Here is a 23,103-nt window from a genome sequence, read left to right on the forward strand (position 1 = left end):
GCTGCAGCCCATAGAGGGCCCAAACTGGAGCAGAGAAAAAGTATCAAGAGGAAGCAGAGGCGGAAAGGAGGTGTTATGGACCAATGGTTACACCCCCATCTACTGCTCCAGGATGGGAAGGTAGACTAGGAATCAGAAGTGAAGGAGGAAAGTTGAGCCTGGAAGTGGGGAGCTGTTGTTTGGTTATTGTGGAAGGCTTTTTTTGTCTTTGTTTCTGTCAACACAAATTTTAATAAATTAATTTTCCCCATGTCGAGTCTGTTTTGCCTCTTACAGTAACTGGCAAGCAATCTCCCTTTATCTCAACCCACAAGATCTTTTTCTCCCTGTTTTCTTATGAGGAGGAGTTAGTGGCTGGGTGGGTATTTGGCTGCTGACCAAGGCTAACCCACCCGAAGAGAAAAGAAAGAGAAAGCAAGGGAGACAGAGAAAAGAAATAAAAAAAAGGTAAGATAAGAGAAAGAGAAGAAAGAGAAGAAAAAGAGAAAAAAAAGGAGAAGGAAAAGAAAATAGGGGAAAAAGAAGAAATAAGGGGGAAGACAAAAAAGAGAGGAAAGGAAAAAAAGAGAAAATACAAGGAAAGAACAGAGAGAAAACAATGACAACTAAGAGAAAAAAGCAGAAAGGAAAAAACAGAGAGAACATGAGAGAAGGGACAGGAGGAGGAGGGAGGGAGACAAAATAAAAAGAGAGGAAAAGGGGAGAGAAAGCCAAAGAGGAATTAAAGACATGAGAGAGAAATGAGGAAGAAAAGAAAAAAAAAAGGGGAAAAGAGGAAGAGAAAGCAGAAAGAAGGGAGATGAGAGAGAAGGAAAAGAAAGTGAAAGAACAGAAGAAAAGACAAAAATGAAAATGAGAGAAAAGAAAGGATAAAAAGAAACAAGTCCAAGCAAGTCCACTGTGGATGAGGAATGTGTAACTGAATGCTGTTAGCAGTGGAATTAAAATTTTTTACTGACTGGAAGAGCTTGTATGTGGTGCTGGTATGTGGTAACCAAGACCCCGGAAATTACTTTCCATCAAGTAAAAACTGTAAAATCCTTATGTTTAAGTAATTCAGCTTTAGTGGTTTCAGCATTGCTATTCAGTGAATAGATAACTTCTTTCCAGGTAAAAATTTCCATAGAAATGGTTATAAGCATTAAAATCTTTCTTACTGATTTGGAAAATTGATTACATAGGCAGATGGGTGATGGGGCTGAAATGGCATCACCTAACAAATGTCTGCAGGCCAGCATGTTGACATGTGTCAGTTTTTAAGAATGGGCAAGGTTATTAAAACAATTTAATTAGGATAACTCAAACTCAACAAGATTTTTGCTAGTGAGGGTAAAGAAAGAAAAATGAATCACTTTTAAGGTCTATATAGCAATTTGATTTAATGCTGTCCATTCTATCAGGGAGAAATATTATTTAATAAAGTAATCTCCTACTGCACTCATATTAAAGTCTGGTAGCTCAATACTGAGTAACATATTCAAGATTTAAAGATTTCTGAAGTGAAAAAATCTGTAATTCTCATAAAATATAAACAAGAGTTTTAGACTGTAGTTAGTGAACTTTGCTCAGCAATACTTTTTGATTACTTGGTTTAAACGGTTAAATATTGCCACAATTTAAGCCTTTTCTCTGAAATATGCTTACTTTTAAATATTTAATTATAATAGGTCTTATTGCTGTTATGGTTTGCTTCTTGTGTTTTCATTTTGTTACTGGGAGAAGGCGGAAGAAGATGTCTGTATGTAAGCATCTATTCTGATTTTATGAACCTAGTTGCAATTGGTTTTAATGGCAACGACTGGAAAACTGCATTGAAATTTTGAGAGAGCAGGGACAAGCCATTGGGCTCGAGTGGAAGAATGTGGGTGGGAGTGGAGCTCTTTCAAGCTTGGTTCCCTCAGCAGGGTGGTACTGATGTTTCTCCCCTCCTCTGCATCTTCTCCTGCCAGACGTAGCAACCCCAGGGGTTACAGCTCAGGCAAGCCAGCTGCATCTGGCATGTAGGTTCGGGAGCGGCTGGAGGGAGCATGTTGTGTTACTGACAAAAGGTGAAATACAGGCATCGCTCTGAGGAGTCTGAAATGGGAACCAGTTGTGTCAGTCTGAGGCCATCCTTCTCCAGTAACTGTAAATTAATATTGCAGCTGAAAGAATAATCCTGCTCTCTCCAAGCTGCTTTTCCTGTTCTGGGCTGCCCACCACCATGGGTACTGGCACAAGCATTCACATGGCTGTTGGGGAAATAATCAAGATTTAAAGAAAAAAAGAAGGGGGCAGGGGGAAGGGAGTGGGAAGACGAGGGGACAGAGAACATATCACAGAGGGAGAAGCATGTGGTCTGCCTTAGGGGGAAGCCACTCCGGTTGTTTTGAGTGGCAGAGTTGGCTGAAAGAGACATGAGCCCAGTATTAATCTTGGTGCAAACCTTGTTGAAAGCAGAAAGTGCTCCATTGCCTTATGTACAGGTATACAGACGCACTATCACTGGCATACCTGCAGGGTTGTGTCTTGTCATGGGCACAGCTTCGGTAACAAAAGCCCCTGCTGTGGATCATAAGAAAGGCTGGAGATTCTTCTAATCAGTCAAGGGAGGAGTATGCCTGGAAGCTGTGGCTGCATCGGGATTGTGTTCCTGGTGTAGCATGATAAAGTAGGAGCACTACTCAGCCTTCTGAACTAGACCCAGCCCACAGTGGTTTTCTGGCAACGCTTTGTTTTGACGATTCCCTTTTTCACTATGCAACAGAGCTAATGAAGCTACTATTGGATATTGCATGGGCTTCCTCTGTGGGTGGTGAAGCAGCTCAGAAGTCTTGTTGTTCTTTTCCAGTGTCTTTTGCAGATCTCCAGCAGAGGCAGCTAATCAGAGACATAGCAGTTGCGCAGGTTTCTAGGCTTCTTCAGGAAGCTTCAGGGAAAATCTTCCAGGAGCTCCTGCTTCTGGGATCTTCAGGGGCTTGCTGCTGTACGTCAGGGCTAGGCCATGGAGGCATTTTGCTTCTGTCAGCTCTTGCTTTTTTTTGGCTACTTGATGGTTGTGGACTACCTCTGTATTTTGACTTCAGCTAACTTGACCAAGCAGTGTCAAGCACCTGTTTGATGAATGCTTGAGGAGTAGCTGGATAACTGGTAGGCAAGAGTACAGCTCCCAGAGCCCAGGAAATGAGGAGCTAAATAAGTAGCAATTATCACAGCATTTAGTACAAGAGAGACACAATGGGGTGCAGAAAATTAGCTCAGGACAATGTGGGACTCCTTAAGACTGTGGAGTGATGGTATTGATGTGCTATGGTCATCAGCGATTGTTCCTGGCACCACAGAGGTCTTAGCTCAGAGAGAGCTCCAGGGCTGCACTCCTGGGTCTAGATTGGCACTGGAGAGTGCTGTGGCTTACCCCTGGCAAGTGCACTCTGGTCAAGATGCTGAGTTGCGAGGTGAAGGAGCTCTGGAAGGAGATTAATAGACTTTGCAGTCTGAGAGGGGACAAACAGGATGTCAGCAGGATCTTTACAGAGGCAAGAACCCAAGCTCTGCAATGTGAAGTAAAGGCAGCTAGAGATTATAGTCAAACGAGAGACTGAGATTGGGAAGCTGGAAATTTCTGACATCTGTCAATAGAAGGAAGTTTCTCTGCCTTGCACAGAAGGACAGGTGTAGTGACTTGGAAGGAGGGAGCAAGATTATCAGTGAGACATCAGAGCCTGCTGCACTTCAGCCAAACATGTAAATGAAGAAGAAATAGAGGCTGGTAATTTTTTGAGACCATATTCTGACAGGCACCCATCAGCGAACCTTGTGTATTTGCTGTAGCTGGAGGTTTACTTCTTGTTAGGACAAAAAGGCCCAGGAAGGCTGTTCTATCTTCCTTGGTGAATGAAGATGGCCAATTTCAATGCATAGAAAGTCAAGTAAGTGTGGCAGAAAGCCAATATGAATGAACAAGGGCAAATCATGCCTGACCCGCCTTTCTGCCTTCTGTGATCAGATGACTAGTTCAGTGCATGAGAGTAGAGCAGTGGATGTTGTTTACATTGACTTTAGTAAAACCTTTGGCAGCATTTCTAATAGTATCTTCACAGTCACATTGATGAGATAGGAACTCAATGAGTGGACAGTAAGGTGGATAGAAATTCACCTGGACTGCAGGGCAGGAAGTGTTTTGATCAAAGGTGTTAACTGCAATTGGTGACCAGTTACTAAGCAGTATTGCTAAGGCATTGATTCTGAGGCTGTCATTGTTGAACGTTGCTATTAAGCACCTGGCCAGCGGGACAGAGTGCACATTCAGCAAGTGTGGAGGTGATCCCCAGCTGAAAGGAGCAGTTGGGACACTGGAAGACTGGGCTGCTGTTCAGAGGGATCAAGATGGCTGAAAATGTGCTAACTGCATTCAACAAAGGCAAGAGCACACTTCTTCATCTGGGAAATAGTAACCCATGCAGCAGTACTGGCTGGGGGGCTAACAGGCTAGAAATCAGCTTCTCAGAGAATTACCTGAGATGGTTAACAAGCCAGATGTTAGTCCAGCAATGTGCCCTTGCAGCAAAGAAGCCCATATTGGGCTGTGTTAGCAGGAACATGGCCAGCAGGTCAAGAGAACTGATCCTTCCCCTCTGTTCAGCACTTATAAGACCACATTTGTCCAGTTTTGGGCCCTCTAGTACAGGAAAGAAATTGAGTGAGTCCAGTGGAGTTTCCTCAAGATGGCTGGAGGCTAGAGCAAATGATATATGGGGAAAGGCTGAGAGAGCCAGGCTTGTTCACACGGAAGGGAAGGCTCAGGAGGATTTCATGGCAGTCCACACCTCACTGATGGGAGTGTGTAGGGAAAATGGAGACAGGCTTTTCTTGGAGGTTGTACAGTGACAGCATGAGAAGCAAAGAATGAGAGGCAACAGACACAAACTGGAACGTGTAAAATTCTGATTTGATACTAAGAAAAATATTTTCCCAGTGAGAGCAGTTTAAGCACTGAGGAGGCTGTCCAGAGTGGCCGTGAAGTCTCCATTCTTGGAGATTGCACAAAATTTGACTGGACAAGGCCCAGATCCAAGTGGCTGTGCTTAGAGCAGGAGGTTGGACTAGATGTCTTCTGAAAGTTCCTTCCAGTATAAATTAGGCTACAATTATATGAGTATGCAAACCTTAGTGGAGCTGAATGTTGTTCTTAAAAATAGCTGTAACTTTTTTTGGAGGGAGTGGGGGGTATTTTTTATTTTGCATTTGACTAACAAGTTATATCTCAATAATGCTCACGATATTCTTAAAGCACTACAGAGAAAGTCATGGAGACTGGCCAATTAGAAAGCCAAATTAAACAAGAAAACTTGGGATAACTTCATAGAGGTCCCTTGTGTAGGATGATTAAATTTTAGAGGCCAAAAGACATTCAGTGATTGCTGACTATGTCTTGTTCAGCGTAGTCACTTTACTTTCCACCTTAATTTTTTTTTTGAGGAGTAAGCTTCATCCAACTTGAAGCCAAGAATATTTGGAAGTGTTGGGTGGCTTTTTTCCATTTTATACATTGCACATTTTGTGGCAATGTTTTTCTTGGGTTTAGTACATTTTTGATTGTAGCAGTCATTACTTCATTTTTCTAAACATATGTATTTAAAACCCACAAGGGCCTATGAAATCTGATACTAAAATAAGACATCATATATATCAAAACCATGGTTTCTTTAAGAAATCCATTTTTTAACCTCTGCTCCAGAGTTTCTTTCATGCATATTTTTCCTTCTTTATAATTTTGTCCTTCATGGTGATCATTCATATTAGAGTAAAAAATGTAAAATGTACAACTGCTTTTTAATGAAATCAGTTAAAACTGTTAAAAGGAAATAGTTTATTAAAAGAGAAAATAAAGAACTCATATCCTTGAATAGGAAGTAGCAGTCAGAACTGTATTGTTTGACCTGTATAAGAATTCGTTGCACAAAGAAATCAAATAATTTCTTTCAAGTGATGTTGAATGAGGAGGGTGTTTTCAGTCCAGAGAACACCTTCGCTGTTGTGACCATCTCTGACGCATGCTGGTCTCTTGTTCTTTTGAGATAATTTTCTTCCTGAAACATTTTTCTTTTAGGATAATTTCAAAAGATCCTCTTTAATCTTTGCATGTGTCTTTCAAAAACATATTCAAAATGCCTTTTTTTTGTTAGTATTGCTTTTTTCTTGTATTGTACTGCATCTAACAAAATGGTATAGATTCAGAGTGCAGAGGTGCATTTACTATTATTGACTATGAGAATTTTATGCACAAAGCAGAAAAACTTAGGGTTTTTCCAGGTGTTAGGGAACACAGAAAAGTGTAAACATTCTCTATAAAACTTTTGTTCTCATTTCCTTTCTGGTTGAGGAATGCTTGTTGCCATATGTGAATATCATTTAAGAGGGGGCATAGTGTTTCAAGCGTACTTTCCAGAACATTCAGGATATTCATGGAGACCTACTCAGATGCATGGCTGATGAAGGACAAGGGAAATCAGCAAAAATAATGGGAAGGGATATTTAAATTTAGGAAAGCATGTTTGTATCTTTGTCTGCAGTGTATAATGTGGCATTGTTATGATATGTTTGTATGTGTTTTATTTTTTCTTCTCAAATGTACTGCTAGCATCTTATTTTCAAATGCACTGTAAACCCAGAGTAAATTTTTATCTCCATAGGATATTTTTCCTTCAAAAACATTTTTGTGAAGAATGATGTTTTCAGGGACAATCCACAGCAATAACTCTGTAAAATTCTACTAAGGAACACTTTTAATTTTTATACAGGTTCTGGAACTTGTGTATGTAAAGGTTTTCTTGTGAGAGAAAATGGTTTTAAAAAAATAAAAGCTTCACTGGCTTAAGGAGTACGGAGATTTGCAATGAGCTTTCATTCCCGGAGCTTTTTATTTTATTGTTTTTAGCGAGTCATAATAAAGCTCTGGCTTTACTACAGATGAACTCCATTTGCTTTTTATTTGTCTGGAATATTACTGTGGCCATTGTCACCAGGTTTGACACCATCTGACATTTTCACAGGCTGCCAGCACCAGGAAATACAATCTACTTTGCTCTAGATATCAAAAAGATTCATTAGCAGTGTTACAGGGTACCACAGCTTCATACACTCTGGCCTCAGACCACAGAGTGCGCTAAAGGTAAAGGTGGAAATGCTGAACTTGATTGCAATGTCTATCAAAGGCCATGGAACAGCACAGAGGGCAGATCTGATGTTTTTTCAGTAGTCTTTAGCTCTGAGGAAAAAAGAAAGATCAGGTATACCATAGTGCTGCAGCACAGCTAAGAGGTGAAAAAACCGTAAGTCTGTGGGTTGCAAAAGTGAGCCAAACTCATGGCTGCTGAGAAGGAATTAGAACAAAAACGTATGGGTCGTCATTGTCCTGGGTTCAGCTGTAACAGTTAGTTTTTCCTTGTTAATAGCTGGTGCAGTGCTGTCTTTTCAGCTCTAGTCTGAGAACAGTGCTGATAACACACCAATGTTTTTAGTTGTTGCTAAGTAATGCTTACCCTGATAAAGGACTTTCCATTCTCTCATGCTCTGCCAGTGAGGAGGGGCATGAGAAGCCAGGAGGAAGCAGAGACAGGACACCTGACTCGAACTAGCCAAAGGGGTATTCCATGCCACAGCGTGTCATGCCCAGTATAGTGGGGGGAGTTACCTAATAGGTCTAGATCACTGCTCAGGTCAGGATGGGTACTGGTTGGTGGTTAGTGGGCAGTTGTACTGTGCATTGCTTGTGTTTATTGTTTTCCTTGTCCTCTTTTAGTTTTATATTTTCTCCCCTAATTATTTCCCTTATCATTATTATTATTATTGGTGGTAGCAGTAGTAGTTCTGTGTTATACCTTAGTTACTGGACTGTTCTTATCTCAACAGGTGGGCTTTACATTCTTTTGATTCTTCTCCCCATCCCTCCGGGAACAGGGAGTTAGAAGAGGGAGGAGTGAGCAAGCGGCTGCATGGTTCTGAGTTACCGGCTGGGCTTAAACTATGACGGTCATGTATGAGAGCTTTGTTCTACTAAGAAACCTAAGTATCATCTTTGGTTGTGTGGTTGCTTAGTCACTTATGACTGGCTGTGGGTAAATGCAACCAGTCTGCCAAACTCTTAAACTAAGAAACAAAGCCATGTTTTCTTACCAGCATCTCCCGTCTTTTTGTCATGCTTTCCTTCAGCCAGCAGTTTCATTCACTTGTCCACCTTGGTTTTTACATGATGACATATGGCTGGAGGTTTATTACATTTGTGCTTGGTTGCATGTGTGAATGTCAGTACTCACTGCACACAATGGCTGTGTGTAGGTGTACAAAAGGCCTGGAGGGAGATTGGTTCATGTAGGAGAACCTACAGGTGGTAGGAATAGGTCTTAAGGGTAGTGATATAATCTCCAGTATTTGCTTATGTATATATCCTTTCACAGAAGACTTGAATAATCTCCTTCCCTGATCCAGGTTTGGTAAATTCAAAATGTAAAACCAGACTGAGTTTGTAAATGAGATTTCCTGCTAAGGAATGAAAAAAAAAAAAAAAAAAGAAAGAAAATACCCTCTCATGATACCTGGCTTGAATTTGGTATCCATGTTGAATTTCTCTCCAGTATATTGCTCCAGACTGTTTCACATTTGAAGGGCAATGAAAAGATTCAGTTTCTTAGTGATATTTTGGACACTTTAGTCAACTGTGATTCTGGCTGCTTGTAACTCCCTCATAAGCTACAAAGGGCAGAGTTCAAGTTCATTGCTATGTTCTTCTGCTTTAGGTATTTGGGATTCACTACTTGGGATAACTTCAGTGAAAGCTGATGGTAAGTTCTGCTAGCTTGTGAGACAGACGCAGGGTATCTATGATGAGTGTGTTACATTTTAGTGTGTCTGTAGCTGTCCTTGTATTTTCTGTCATACTAATAATATTCTTGCCACTATCTTCATCTGGTTCAGAAAAACAAGAAATCTACGTCAGTGCTGAGTATGAAGTGATGTCAGTAGTAATATAATGTATTATTATACATTACACTAGTAACATAATTTCATATCAGATTCTGGGGTTTGCTTTGTAGTCTGTGAGACAATGGCCAAATCATCTGTCTTGCTGCCTGATAGCTGTGAGCTTTCTGGCTTACTTGCTCTGCTCAAGAATAGTGGCTGTGTTTCTGATATTTGAAGGCTGAAGGCCACATGTGAAGCGTAAGTAGGACCAGAGATATAAAAATTTTCTTTAGGCTGCTGCCCATATGAGAACAAAACTGATGTTAATTTTGGGTAACATGGATAAAATTGATTATAAATAACCTTTAAAAGTACATGTATTCCTTTTAAGAAATGTCTTTTAATCCATTAAAATCTATTTTAAGATCCAATTGGGAGAGCTTATATTAGGAATAAGCCTTAAGTATAATTTATTCAAACAGTATAAATAGTATTCAACCTGTATGTGATTCAATTCCTATAAAGCTTTAGCAAACAACTTCAGGCTTAATTATGACTTTATTTATTATTTAAGTGGTTAAGATTTCAGAACATAAATAATTTTGACAGTCACACCTACTGTAGGTATCAAGAGTATTTTATGTAGTTCTCATTAGTAATCCCTATAAAAATTAAGAAGCCAGTTGACAGTTCAAAAAGGAAATGTTTTTTTCTTGTTCCAGTTTATGAATAAAAGCTTTGTGTAAGATGCTGAGATCTACCACCTCTACCATTTTACTAGTCTATAAACTACATATATATATATAATCTATAAACATAGTAGATGGATCCCTAGCTATCTACTACCCACTACCAAGAAGATAATGTTTTTATTGTTAAATAAATTATGTTGGATATGTAATATTTTGAAAGCCTCTTTTTTTTTTCTTTTTATATGCAACACATCTAGTGTATTTTTTCATTCAACATTTAAAAAGCAATCTTTTAATCAAATTCTAGTTTCTTTCTAAAAATTACTTAACAGAAATAAGTGCACTTGTAATGATTTAGTAAATAAGATGTCATTGCTATTTCAAACATTGGAAAATATGACTTAGATTAATTTTTGTAAGTTAAAGTAGATAATTGATGAATGCATTTACAGTCTCCTGATCAGCAAAAAGTAATACTACATTAAAGCTCTATGTATTTGCTGAGGGAGGCATTTTAATTATTTCAAGCAGTGAATGAATTAACCTCAGAATAGGAAAATAAATGGAAAAAATTCAAACGCAAGATTTAAACTGATTGTTCCAATCAAGTTTTCTCTTTGATAATTTAAATTGGTTTATTTTGGATTAGCACGTTTAGTCAATTGAAAGGATGACTCTGAATGAAATTTTACCTGGACTGTGTAGTTTGCTTTCTCTTCCAACGTTAAATACAAATGTACTGCTGCTGGTATTCCTCTGTGTATTGGGTTTGTGTGGGAAGGGTTTTTTTTTGGGGGGGGGTGGGGCTTGATATGAGGGGTGGTTTCCTTGAGAAGCTGCTAGAAGTTTCCCCTGTGTCCAACAGAGCCAATGCCAGCTGGCTCCAAGACAGACTTGCCACTGGCCAAAGCTGAGCCCATCAGTGATGGTGGTAGTGCCTCTGGGATAACAGACTTAAAAAGAAAGGAAAAAATCCCAGTGCACTGGCAATTGCAACTGGAGGGAGGAATGAGAACATGTGAGCGCAACAGCTCTTGCAAGCACCAAGATCAGTGTAGAAGGAGGGCAGGAGGTGCTCCAGGCACCAGAGCAGATATTGCCATGCAGCCCATTGTGCAGACCATGCTGAGACAGCTGTGCCCCTGCAGCCCATGGAAGTCCATGGTGGAGCAGATATCCACTTGCAGCCCATGGAGGACCCCAAACCGGAGCAGGGGGATGCCCAAAGTAGGTTGTGACCTTGTTGGAAGCCTGAGCTGGAGCAGGCTCCTGGCAGAACCTGTGGCCCCACGGAGAGAGAAGCCCATGCTGGAGCAGGTTTGCTGCAGGACTGGTAACCTCGTGGGGGGCCCTGTTGGAGCAGTCTGTTCCTGAAGGACTGTACCCCATAGCAGGGACCCACGCTGGAGCAGGGGAAGAGTGTGAGAAGTCTTTCCCCTGAGGAGGAAGGAACAGCAGAGACAATATGTGGTTAACTGACCACAACCCCCATTCCTCATCCCTGTGTGCCACTGTCAGGGAGGAGGTAGAGGAAACTGGGAGTAAAGCTGAGCCCAGGAAGAAGGGAGAGGTGGGGGGAATGTGTTTAAAGATTTATTTCTCATTATCCTACTCTGATTTGATTGGTAATAAATTAAACTAATTCCCCTAAGTTAGGCCCCTTTTGCCTGTGACAATAATGGGTGAATGATCTCTCTGTCTTTATCTTGACCCATAAGCCTTTTGTTGTATTTTCTCTTTCCTGTCCAGTTGAGGAGGGGAAGTGATAGAGCGCTTTTCACGGGCACCTGGCATCCAGCCCCCACACTCTGTACAGATCTACAAAATAACCGGGGAAGACAGTGGAGTCTTCATCATCGTATCATTTGATTTGTTTAGATGAACTTGGAGGTTTTATTGCTGAAAAGTTTGTAGATGGTTGGCAGCAAATCTTGCAGTCATCACCATTGATTTCAGCCATTTACTCTGTGCTCTCTACTTCCCTCTGTGCCAAGGAAGGATCTGTGCCTTTATCATTTGAATACAGTAAAACATCTGGGGTTTTTTTCAGTCTTCTGTTGAATGGACCTCTCCCAGTTCTTCATCCTGAGCCTGGGATGGAAGAGCTTGCCTCAGCCCCGGCTTTAATGCCTGCTGCAGGGAGAGCAAGCAGCTCTAGAGTGGTCAGTGGCAGTTTGCCTATCTTCTTTGTCTTGATATCGGTGCTTAGGTTCCTGGTGGTTTTGTGTGTCTGTCCCAATTTAGATCATGACTACAGCAAGTTTAGACATTTTGCTGCCAAGATCATGGACATGCAGCTCTTTGAAGATTGGGGAAAATCTTACTTGGCTTCATCACCCTGGGCATCCAGTACTGTGTGCATTATTCCATGAAACACTTCAGTGAGCAGAGCACATCTAGACATTACTCAATTCTTCAGCATTTCTGGATGCTGTACACATTGGAAAAAATAAACTTAGGGTATATCATTAACCACAGCCTTAACCAAAATTTAGATTTATTTGAGATGAAGAATCCTAGGATACAGTGCTGGATGTATGCTGAAAAGATCACTCAACACAAACACTAACACTGGGACAGGTTCCAGTATATGTACCAGCCAGGACTGGTGTGTATTTGATCTTCTAATGAAGGTCATTTTACAAACTTCTGTGCTCTGTTCTGGTGTTGATTAAAACATCAACAGCTACATTCACACTTTTAGATGATCTGTGCACTTTCTTTTTCTTCCCCCAGTGACTGTGAAGAATATTTATCTCCATTGACTTCAACAGCCTTTTACATTTTTCTGAAAAATTACAATTGCATCTTTAACTTTTCTGGACCACACAAATGTGTTTTCTGCAGCCTTCCCTCATAAGTTTTACTTTCTTTATCTGTTATTACTCTTGTGTACTCCAAACCTGGTGTAACTTACATGTATTATATTTTATTCTGAGTGACTTCATATTGAGTCTAGAAATTAGTTCTGAAGCCTTTTGGTTTTACTTTGTTTCCAGCAGTGAGTAAAAATTGTTGCTCCCGCGTGACTATTTATGGATCTGTATGAAATGAGCAGATGATTTCAAACAAATAAATACTGAGCATGTTTACAATAGCTGAGTGCTCCTCTTACAACAGTTGTTGTTCGATTTGGGAACATATCTTAAGCTCTGGGAGGGGGCTATGCCATGTGCAGGGAGGGCTGAGCAGCTGAAATGATGCCTGCTGCAGGACCCGAGGTGCCTTGTCCGCATAGTGAGGCAACTTTCACTGTCTGACACACTGTACTGGTTGGCTTTAGTCAACTTATTTTCCATATTTAAAACTTCTTTTTTCCCAAGATCGTAATCTCTTTCTCTTGGCAAGCAGTCTAGCAAAGACCATTCGAATTTGAAGTATAACCATAGAAGTTTTGAGGGGGTTTCTGACAAAACTGTGTGTTTGAGAAGTTTCCAATATAAAAGTTAGTAGTGTTTCTACTGGTGTTTTTACATATTTTTGTAGGGTGTTGGGGAGGGTGGCAAGGGAGAGAATGACTGAAATCTGTACTTCATCTACATGATTTTGCAGAGCTTTTTGTGTAGAGACTGTGTAGTGCAGCATTTGCTTTTAGGTAATACGGGCTGCATGACCAGAAGAGGGAGCCCAGAATCACAAAATATTGGAAATATTTTTGACTGGGGGAGTTGGGGTGAGAAGCATGCTTTGGTGATGTACAGGAATTTCGTGATTAGAGTTGGAAGGATGTGTCAAGTACTACCAAATTATAGTGGCTCTGGGAAAGAGCATTTATTACACATTGAAATGCCTGACATCTTTGATCAAATTGTATTAAAAAAAATTATATTAGAAGTCTAATTATTTATTTCTTTTCTTTTTCCTATGTTGCTGGTTGTTGTAACTTCATATCACCTTTACAGAAAGTAAGTAACTTTCCATTTTAAAAACCTTCTTAAAGTGGGTGGTTGTGAATATACTGCTTGTATGCATATATAGATGTATAGGTATATAAAATAAACATATGACCAGCAACCTGGTCTAGTGGAAGGTGTCCCTGCCCATGGCAGCGGGGCTGGAACTAGATGATCTTTAAGGTCCCTTCAACCCAAACTGTTCTATGAACTGATGATTCTATAAAACTGAGCAATCTTAAAGGCATACTTCTACAGACGGTGACTCCCATGTTTGAATAACTTTTAGAATACTGCAGTGGTTTAAAGCAATCTCACTTAAAAGAGGATAAATAATTTAAAAGTTCTGTATCTTAAGGATGTAAATGGTAAACATATTCCTCGTGTGTAGACTATGGCAACAAAACTTGCAGGATATTGTTATGGCTCTAAAAATTCATAGATACCAAGTTACAAAGTAACAGCATTATTATATCCAATTTGATTTAACTGAATCAATGTTGAACTGACTTGAAGTATTTCAAGAACATAGGTTCTGCGCCATTTTTGACATCCAAAGATACCTAGCTTTATATTTGGCAGTCTTTGGCTGCTGTATTAATATATGCCAGCAGCACTCAGCTGAACGAATATGTCCTTAGGTTGTGGGAGAATTTAGAAAACATGCAATAAGTAGTCTGGATCCCTCAGAAACTTCTCTGATTCAGACACAAGACTGCATCATAGGTTCTTTGGTTGCTGGCTTTTCAAATTGCAGTCACATGTGTTGTGATAACATATATTGTGAGCATTTCCAGCATCTCTTGTGGGTGACATTTGGGAATTTTAATACAGTGTTTTAAGGATCCCTGTGCTGTCAGAGTATACAAATCACTGGTTAACAGCAGTGATAAAGGACACCATGGAATTCCAGCTTGAGCTCCTAGCTCAAAATATATCCCACCCCACAATGTCCAGATTATTAGTTCATTTGCAACTTTGTTAAGTATGTGTAGTTTGTTTTGTGCTCATTATAGTCATACCCAAGGGCAGTTTTCAAGAAGGACAGATATGGCCCTTTGGTTGCATGCCAAATTATTTAGGAACTTCAGATATCTGTATGAAACAAGCATAACAGTAGTTAAAAGTACTTCTTGGCTCAGTAGCTGCTACAGATTTCTTTGTAAATCAGAGAGTATTTTCTATTGTCCATCTGCCAGTTGGCTAGACTTTGAAGATTAAGATATCTGCTGTGAGCACAGTAGTGGTCATAAGAGATTGCCAAATCCTCTATTTTAGGTTCATTCATCTTGTATTATTTTAATTGGTTAATGATATGTAAAAATAAGTGTGGTGTCCAGAATATCTACATCCGAACTGAAGAAGGATACAAATTGTGCATACATGCACACACGGTTTTGTTTCTTGTTGGTATATTGCATTTCTCTTCCACTGCAGAGTCAGCAAGTTCTTTCTATCTTGCAGAGAAAGTCTTAGTCCGTGGTAATGTTTCACTGAAAAGATCCAAGACTGTGAGAGTTGAAATTGCTTCACGTTATGTTTGTTAACATATGGAAGAAATTACGCAGCCAGAACTGCTGGTTCAAATGCTTTGTGTCGTTGCTTGTCAAACATTAATACAATAAAGGAAACGTGTAAAGAGAAGTATCCTGCTTATTCCAAAACTGTTTTAAGTAATCGTTAAACTCAGTGAAGTCGCTTAATGTTTTATGTGCTACTGCTAGCAGTATCATTATATTTCTACTCTATTTAGTTTTGTATTCTGCTCTAGTATTATATCAAAACCAGATGTGGAATTAGTTTTATTTGCATGGGGGAAAAGAAACAACAAAAACTCACCAGAGTTTTCATATTGCATGATTTTATTTAGAATACATTGTAAAATATATATCTGTTAAATATCTGATGTGTTTATTGACGAGCAGCATTTTTATCTGTACTTTTTGATTTTAGATGTAGTGATGTGATACATTAGGTAACAAATAGTAAATAAATTATATTGGACAAGACTTCCTGTCCTGAAGACACTTTATAGTTGTAATTTTTACTGGAAGTGCAATTATCACACCCTCCATCTTTCCATGAAATTAACACATGTACAGTAAGGAAGAATTTTGTTGTAACAGAGCCATGCAAATCAACAGGAAGTGTTACCATGTGAAAGATGACAATTTCATAGAATTTCATAGAATTTCAGTCCAGTTGCATTTATAAAAAGATATCACGCATGCAATTTTCAACGAAGATTAGATGTTGTGTTATAATATTGCATAATAAAAAATGGTAGTTTCTGACAGACTTTTGAAGTAATGTTCCTGGTTTATAGTTGAATATATAATTAATCCTGAAGTACTTAGCATCACACTTACTTTAATGCACAGGCATTGTTCCACTTAACTAAGTGGAATATATTTACATGGCTAAAGATAAGTGTGCGTGCAGGCTAGGGACTCCAGGGAGGAAGCACAGTTTCAGATTCAGTCCCTGAGTACACCGTGTACATTAGTCAGTAAATGGGGACAAAGATGTGATAGCACAACTATAAACCTTGTACTTCAATTTTTAAGTTAAAATGAAATAAAATAATTTTTTTCCCACAATTTTTTGGATCAACTTTTCAGAATAGTGTAAGTGTAGCAAAGGTAGAAACATATGCTTTCTTTTTCTGATGTAAACATGCATATATTACAAAGACACCTCTGTACACGTACTCTTTTTTTTTTTCCTTAATGTGGTGTGTTTCTTTTTAAATAGTCCCTTAACATGCATTCTACAGTGGTATTACAGTTACTACGTTGAGTAGGTCAATCTCTTAATCTCTAAAACAACTCTAATTAGAAAAGACAGTGATTCATAGAAGGCAGAAATGTGCTTGCATTTATGTGTAGTAATGCAGGCTGACCATGTTAAGAGAGAAGAAGGCTTAACTATATATCACTTTTAATTTTAAATGTGTTCTTCCTCGGCTCTTTATTATTCTTTTGTTGCCTTTCATCCTATGGGATGCAGCTGCCCTTGAACTTGGTACTGTTTTGATCATTCATGTGCAGCAGCCACATTGTCTGTAACATTTTAAAAATGAGGCTTCATGGTGTTATTTATGAAGTAATTTCACATAAATATTTGGACTTTGGATCTCTTAGAATGTGGAGAAAAGCCTAATTATAATTCACAGACTTTTTGCCTCGAGCCTAAGGGACAGATGCATATGATTAAGTTTGAAACTGGCCTGTTATTGTAATGTAGATGTTTTCAGGATTGAGAGAATTAAGAAAAAAAGGGAGGGGGGGCACAAAAAAAAAAAAAAAAAAAGAAGCCAGGCAAGCATGAATTTTAAAAAAATAGAACGAGGGAATAGTTTTACAAGAGGCACTCAATCTTGGACTGCACAATTTTATTTTTCAGTGGAACCTCTCCATTAGCTTGCCTGAATGCAATGCTTCATACTAACACTCGTGTAGGTGATGGAACATTCTTCAAAATCCCTGGGAAGTCGGGACTCTATGCTCTCAAAGTAAGTTTAAATTTTGTATATGGAAAGTACATAGCGCTATTAATCCGTTTTATGAATGTCTCAATAGATATAAAGGTAAATAGATTAGATTCTTTGAAGAGGAAATGACCTGATAGTCCTTGTAACTGCTTTCAGATGTCTTTTAAAAGGATTTATAATGAAAGTAAACACTGAATGTTTTATCCTAGAAAGCATAGACATGTTCTTGAATTTGGCATATGGTATGAAAAACATATAGTTTAGCTAAAATGCTGCTTTTTCAGAGTTGTTCACAGAAAGGCCTTTGTTTTATGGCCAGTGAGCTCAAAAGGATCACTGACTTTCTCATTAAGTAATTGTATTAGTGTTTGATTTTTAGTGCAAAATTGTTTGCAAGTCTAATATAAATCAGCTTTTAGTTTACAGGTCACAGCATTGCTTTTGAGAACAAGTGTAATTAAAGTGATAGAATTTTGCCTTTATACTATTTCTTTATCTCTCCTTTTTATTTTTCTTTTTCTGGTATGTATCTGATGGTTTCTCTGGGTGGAAATTTTTTTTGCTGTACATGATCAAACTTAGAGTGGCTTCACAATAGGAGTGGAGGAATGTGAAGCAGAGGTGAGAAACAAGGGAGTGAGATTATGTTTGCGATCTAAATAGAGTCAATTACAATTCTAGGCTGAAGGGAAGAATCTTTTGTAATTTATGGCAGATTTATTTGATGCAAGGGTTTAAAAAATAAAAAAACCCAACTATATAGATTTGACTGCTCCAGATCAGTAAAAATTCTGTATCTGAGATTGAATTAATAGTTTTCAGGAGCTCGCTTTCCTAATTTACTAAACCAAATGCTGTTGTTTTTCTTTAAATCTGGAGATATTCTTGGCACAAATCCAGGTATTCACAATCACTCCCATGCTTGTGAGCTCCAGGTTGCTTCAGTTATTTGAATTCAGGAAACAGGCAAGGGCAGAAAAGAAACATTAAAGGATTTGTGTTTTGCTGCAGCATCGTGGACACTCAACTGGAAAACTAGGATATTAACAGCCAAACAAGTCTGCTTTTGTTAAAAAAAAAAAAAAAAAGTGGAAGTTCTTGCTATTTTTTTTTAAGCGTATGTTATGACTTTACAAAATAGCTTTTTTGCTTTGCAGATTGTTTCATGGAGGTCTGTTTTTATGTCTTTCTCTGAAGTAACTCACAAGCATATCAAGCATATTTATTTTATTCTGTTTTTTGAAATGTAAGCATGAGAGCACACTGCAGGAATCTATTTTCAGAGATGCAGCAGAATCATGATTGATTTTTTTTTTCCTGTTAATTTTATTTTATTTTTTCTTTTTTACTTGTAGAAAGAAGAATCATCATGCCCTACTGATGGAACATTGGATTTAGGATGTGAATCTGAATTAGATGGCACTGAAATGGCTGAGACAAACAATAACAATGGAGAAGAAAATGGTGGTAGGTGTTTTAATTTCAGTATAACAGGGTGGGAAAAGAATAAGTATTATTTACTTAACATTTTAATGGTGTATTTTCTAAACAGTATAAGTAATGTTTTTTACTTAGCAGAACTATTTTTGTGTGACTCCCTCTCTTTTTGGCCTTATAAAGAAATCAGGAACACCAAGTGCCTTTATTTGACTTAGATCTGTAAAAGACAATGAGTAGTTCTCTTGGGTGTGTTTTGTGTAGATAATTTTTTGGCTTGCAATTTTTTTGTTCTACTGCCCACAGCTATTTTCTAGTCCTCAACAGTAATTTGCCTTACCAGGCTTCAGACTTGCCATAATCAGGTAGACACCTCATTCCTTTCAGTGTAGGCATGTGGGGCTGGTCCCTCAGTAGAGTTCTGGGCGCAGGACAAAGGTTTGTACTCTTTTGCTTCAGGCAGAGATTCTCCTGGGTGCCATGTTGACATAAAGACATGTTGAAGTATCAAATCCTGTGCATTTGTTTTTTTTCTGAAATAATGGCAAACTGAAACATTGCAAGAACTTAAAAATTACAACCTTAGGAATATCTTTTCTTTTTGAGAGGTAATAATGGCTCATAAAGAAAACACAGTTCTTCAGTCACCTACAGTTACTTGCAAGTAATAGAAATTAATATTCTTATTAAAACTGCACTCTTGTAATGCTTATAAAGTGAACTCTTTATAAAAATCAAGGTTTGCAGCACCTCTGATATTAACATTTCCTTGACCAGTTCTCTTCTGCTGCCCTCTCACAACCTGTTCCACTGCTGGACTGCAGCCTGCTGTTTTGGCTCACTTTGTATCTGGTGAGAGGGTGTCCTGTCTACAACTAGAACATGAAAAGGCTCAGCTCAGCTTTTTGTTCTCCTACAAACATCGCGTTTGATCTTAGTTTCCATGCTGCACCTGTACAGGACTGGTGCTGCTGTTTCAGTGTTGCTTGCTAACAGCATTGAAAAAGTCACAAAATGCTTAGTAACAGGAGTAAGAGAACTACCTGAGACTAAGGTTGTGAATTTGGTGGTGAAGTTTTGAAGCTCAGTAGGAAAGACAAAAGTCAAGTCTTATTAATCGGCTCTGTTTCTTCATTTTCTTTGATATAATTCAATGGAATCTGCATGTGCAGTGGTTTTATGCTTATGATGGATTTATGCTTATGATGACTGTGTGTATAAGTGAACACAAATGCGTATTTGTAGTTCTTGAACACTTCCCGTCTGATACACAGTTTGTTGATGTACGCTTCTCTAAGTCACAGGAAGAATACAGAGGTGAAAAGGAGTGTAAGTGTACAGATAGGAAAGCAAATGTTGATGTTATTTGTTATAAACAAATAAAAATAGGGGCAAAAACCTGGCAATTATTTAGGAGTGGCAAGTTGCAAATAAGGGTGCCAGAATGCCAGTAGAAAACTGCTGGGTTTTGACTGGGAGGAGGCTGCATAGTAACTTCACAGTTTACAGCAATAAAAATAATTCTAGGACTTGTGGTAACATAAAGGAGCCGCTGCTAAAATTAAACATTTAAAAATATTTGGGTTAGAGCAGTAAATTACACCTAGATTGTGTAATTAAAAAAAAAAAGCTAAGAATTTTCCTTCATGTTTCATCTTTAACAAATCTTGGAAAACCGCAATACATTTAACTTTTTGCAAGCAAGACTTTTTTTTTGCTGTCATGTGGTAAATATATTTAAAAAGAGTAAATTGGATAGCAGTAGTGAGTCTGTATGACATATAGAAAGGCTGATGCTAGATGTGATTAATAAGGAATTGTAGAAAGCAGATCTTGTATCAGTCTGCTGATACATAACATAATTTTATCAAACATGTTTGATAATCACTTCTCTTGAGACTAGAAGTTTTGTTGTTAAAGGTATGTATTGAGATATATGTGGAATTCTATGAGTGATATCATTTACAGTATAGAATGCTTGGCTTAAAAACAAGACCATGCCTGGGAAGTGCAGCCAGTCTTAAGTGAATTGAAAATTACAAATTGTGAGATCGGCAAAGGTGTAGGAATCACCATCACAGTAGGTATTGTTGCTGTTCCCTTAAGGGTGTGTTGACCACTCTTCATTTAATATCTTTGTCAATACTTTTTGAAAAGTAGAAAAGCCTTCTTGATTAAATATATTGATAATATATAACAATGTTGAGGCCCCTCTTGATTGCCTTGTAAATGATTACATTTCAACAGCCTGAGTTTTTTTAAGAGTTTAAAGTGATGAAAAAGGTCACATTGGTGCAGTGAAAACATGTATTCAATAAACCAGTAAATCTGCAAAGCATTTAAGGATCATAACAGAAAATGAATTGAACGTGAATGAGATGCTTTTGCTAATTAGTCCAATGCAGTTCTTGGTCTATAAATGTGGTAGTACTGATTAAAGAATACAGGCACAGTGTTTCCTTTGGGTATAGCACTAGTTAAATGATTAGTAGTGTATGTATTGCATTCAGTACAGCTGTAAGAAGAAAAATAGGGAAGGATTTAGAAAAGACGTGCATGAACTCCTGCGTGAACAAATACCTCTTTTGCTCTGGGAAATTTAATAGGGACTGTCTAGTTAGTTCATCAAAGATGAGGTGGTGACTTGATTGGTTTGTAAATATTTGAGGAAACGTATCTGTAGAAAATATTTGGTCTAGCAGACCAAATCTAACAAGATGTCTATCAATTAAGCTTTGCACACTAAAGCCTGGATTTTTTGCTTTCCAGGAATCTATTCTGTGCCATAAAAGTAACATTTCATTTGGTACAAAAAACGCTTTATGCAATTCTCTGACTTGTTTTCTAAAAAAGGTCAATAGCTACAATGTCTCCTTTCAGCCTTAATATCTGTGATACCTATGACGATGGGCATTCCTTGCACTTTGTATTCTTAATTGCCCGATTGATTGCATTTTTATTTGCTCTTGTTTCCACTGTGATAGAGTCCAGAGGCCCCAGTTCTGGCAGAGTGTTTAAAAGATATGAAGAGTTTAAAAAATGCCACTTTAAAGTTAGCTGGAAGCAGAGGATGAAACCCTAAGCAACAGCCTCAGTCCGTTTGTGGGCTTTTAGATGATAGTCTTCACTTTCAGTGTAAAAAGTACCAGCTGACACTCAAACAGAGAAGAATCACATTATTCCCCAGCAAGCACATTTTTCCCAGCATAAATGCAGGCTACTGAATGATTTTATTAGCATAGTAAAATAAAAATTCCTCACAGTTATAAACACATGACTTTGCAAAAGCTGTTACTCCACATCAGTGTTGCTAAACTGACAACTGGAATGGTAACACCTCAGGTTTTTTCAGATGCTATGGAGAAACCTTTCTTCCCCCACCTTCTCCAAAGGCTTAAGGAAACTCTTTACACTACAGTTGGTTTTGTTTAGAATGGGATTTCTGTAGAAGCTCTCTAGCAGTCTCATATCTTTCTCATGAAGTCCATTTCCCTCAAATCCAGGGGCAGCATGTAAAGATGCAGTCAGTTACAGAATAAAAATCCCAATTACTATTGCCTGAGAAAATGATGACAATAATATCCTTTTTCCCATCAATAGAATGTTCTCTTCTCAAAAAGCATTTGTCCCTAGGGTTTCTGAAGCCAGGGCTAATCCATCAGCCACGGAGCACTGTTGATTAAAAATTGTCTTCATGGAAGCCAGTGGAATGCACAATGATGTAGCAATTCCTATGGTAGAGTGACTTCCCTTCCTAACCTAACCCAAACGCAAGTTCTGATGTTTGCCCAAATGTGAGCAACGTATGTCTACTTGCTGAACCCAGGACACTCCTCTTGAGACATATTGGTTTTCAGCACTTCCTAAAACTCTTAAGTTCTCTTAAGAGAACTTCCTCTGGCAGGAAGGGATGCCATCCAGAGGGACCTCAACACGCTTGTGAGGTGGGCTGATGCCAACCTGATGAAGTTTAACCATGCCAAGTGCAAGGTCCTACACCTGGGTCGGAGCAATCCCAGGCACAGCTACAGGTTGGGCAGAGAAGAGATTCAGAGCAGCCCTGCAGAGAAGGACTTGGGGCTGTTGGTCGATGAGAAAATGAACATGAGCCGGCTTCAGTGTGCGCTCGCAGTCCAGAAAGCCAACCGTATCCTGGGCTGCATCAAGAGGAGTGTGACCAGCAGGTCGAAGGAGGTGATCCTGCCCCTCTACTCTGCTCTCGTGAGACCTCACTTGGAGTATTGTGTGCAGTTCTGGTGTCCTCCATGTAAAAAGGACATGGAACTGTTGGAACAAGTCCAGAGGAGGGCCACGAGGATGATCAGGGGACTGGAGCACCTCCTGTATGCAGATAGGCTGAGAAAGCTGGGGCTGTTCAGCCTGGAGAAGAGAAGGCTGCGTGGAGACCTGATAGCAGCCTTCCAGTGTCTGAAGGGGGCCTACAAGAATGCTGGGGATGGACTCTTCATCAGGGACTGTAGTGACAGGACAAGGGGTAAGGGGTTCAAACTTAAACAGGGGAAGTTTAGATTGGATCTAAGGAAGAAATTCTTTCCTGTGAGGGTGGTGAGGCACTGGAATGGGTTGCCCAGGGAGGTTGTGAATGCTCCATCCTTGGTGGTGTTCAAGGCCAGGTTGGACGGAGCCT

At 39.0% G+C, this 23,103-nt stretch overlaps 1 protein-coding gene across 1 annotated transcript in view; it reads left to right on the forward strand.

Annotated features, from left to right (window-relative positions):
- The window catches only part of ASXL3 (ASXL transcriptional regulator 3), a gene marked incomplete at both ends in the record, with an annotated part of 121,807 nt that overhangs the window by 39,345 nt on the left and 59,359 nt on the right, over window positions 1-23,103 (forward strand). Inside the window, 2 exons of the mRNA XM_080611937.1 lie at window positions 16,931-17,039; window positions 18,374-18,485. Coding sequence (XP_080468063.1) covers window positions 16,931-17,039; window positions 18,374-18,485 — 221 coding nt within the window. The remainder of the gene's footprint in view (window positions 1-16,930; window positions 17,040-18,373; window positions 18,486-23,103) is intronic.

The sequence above is a fragment of the Psittacula echo genome (assembly GCF_963264785.1).
Source record: "Psittacula echo genome assembly, chromosome: 2".
In the NCBI taxonomy this organism is placed as follows: Eukaryota; Metazoa; Chordata; class Aves; order Psittaciformes; family Psittacidae; genus Psittacula; species Psittacula echo.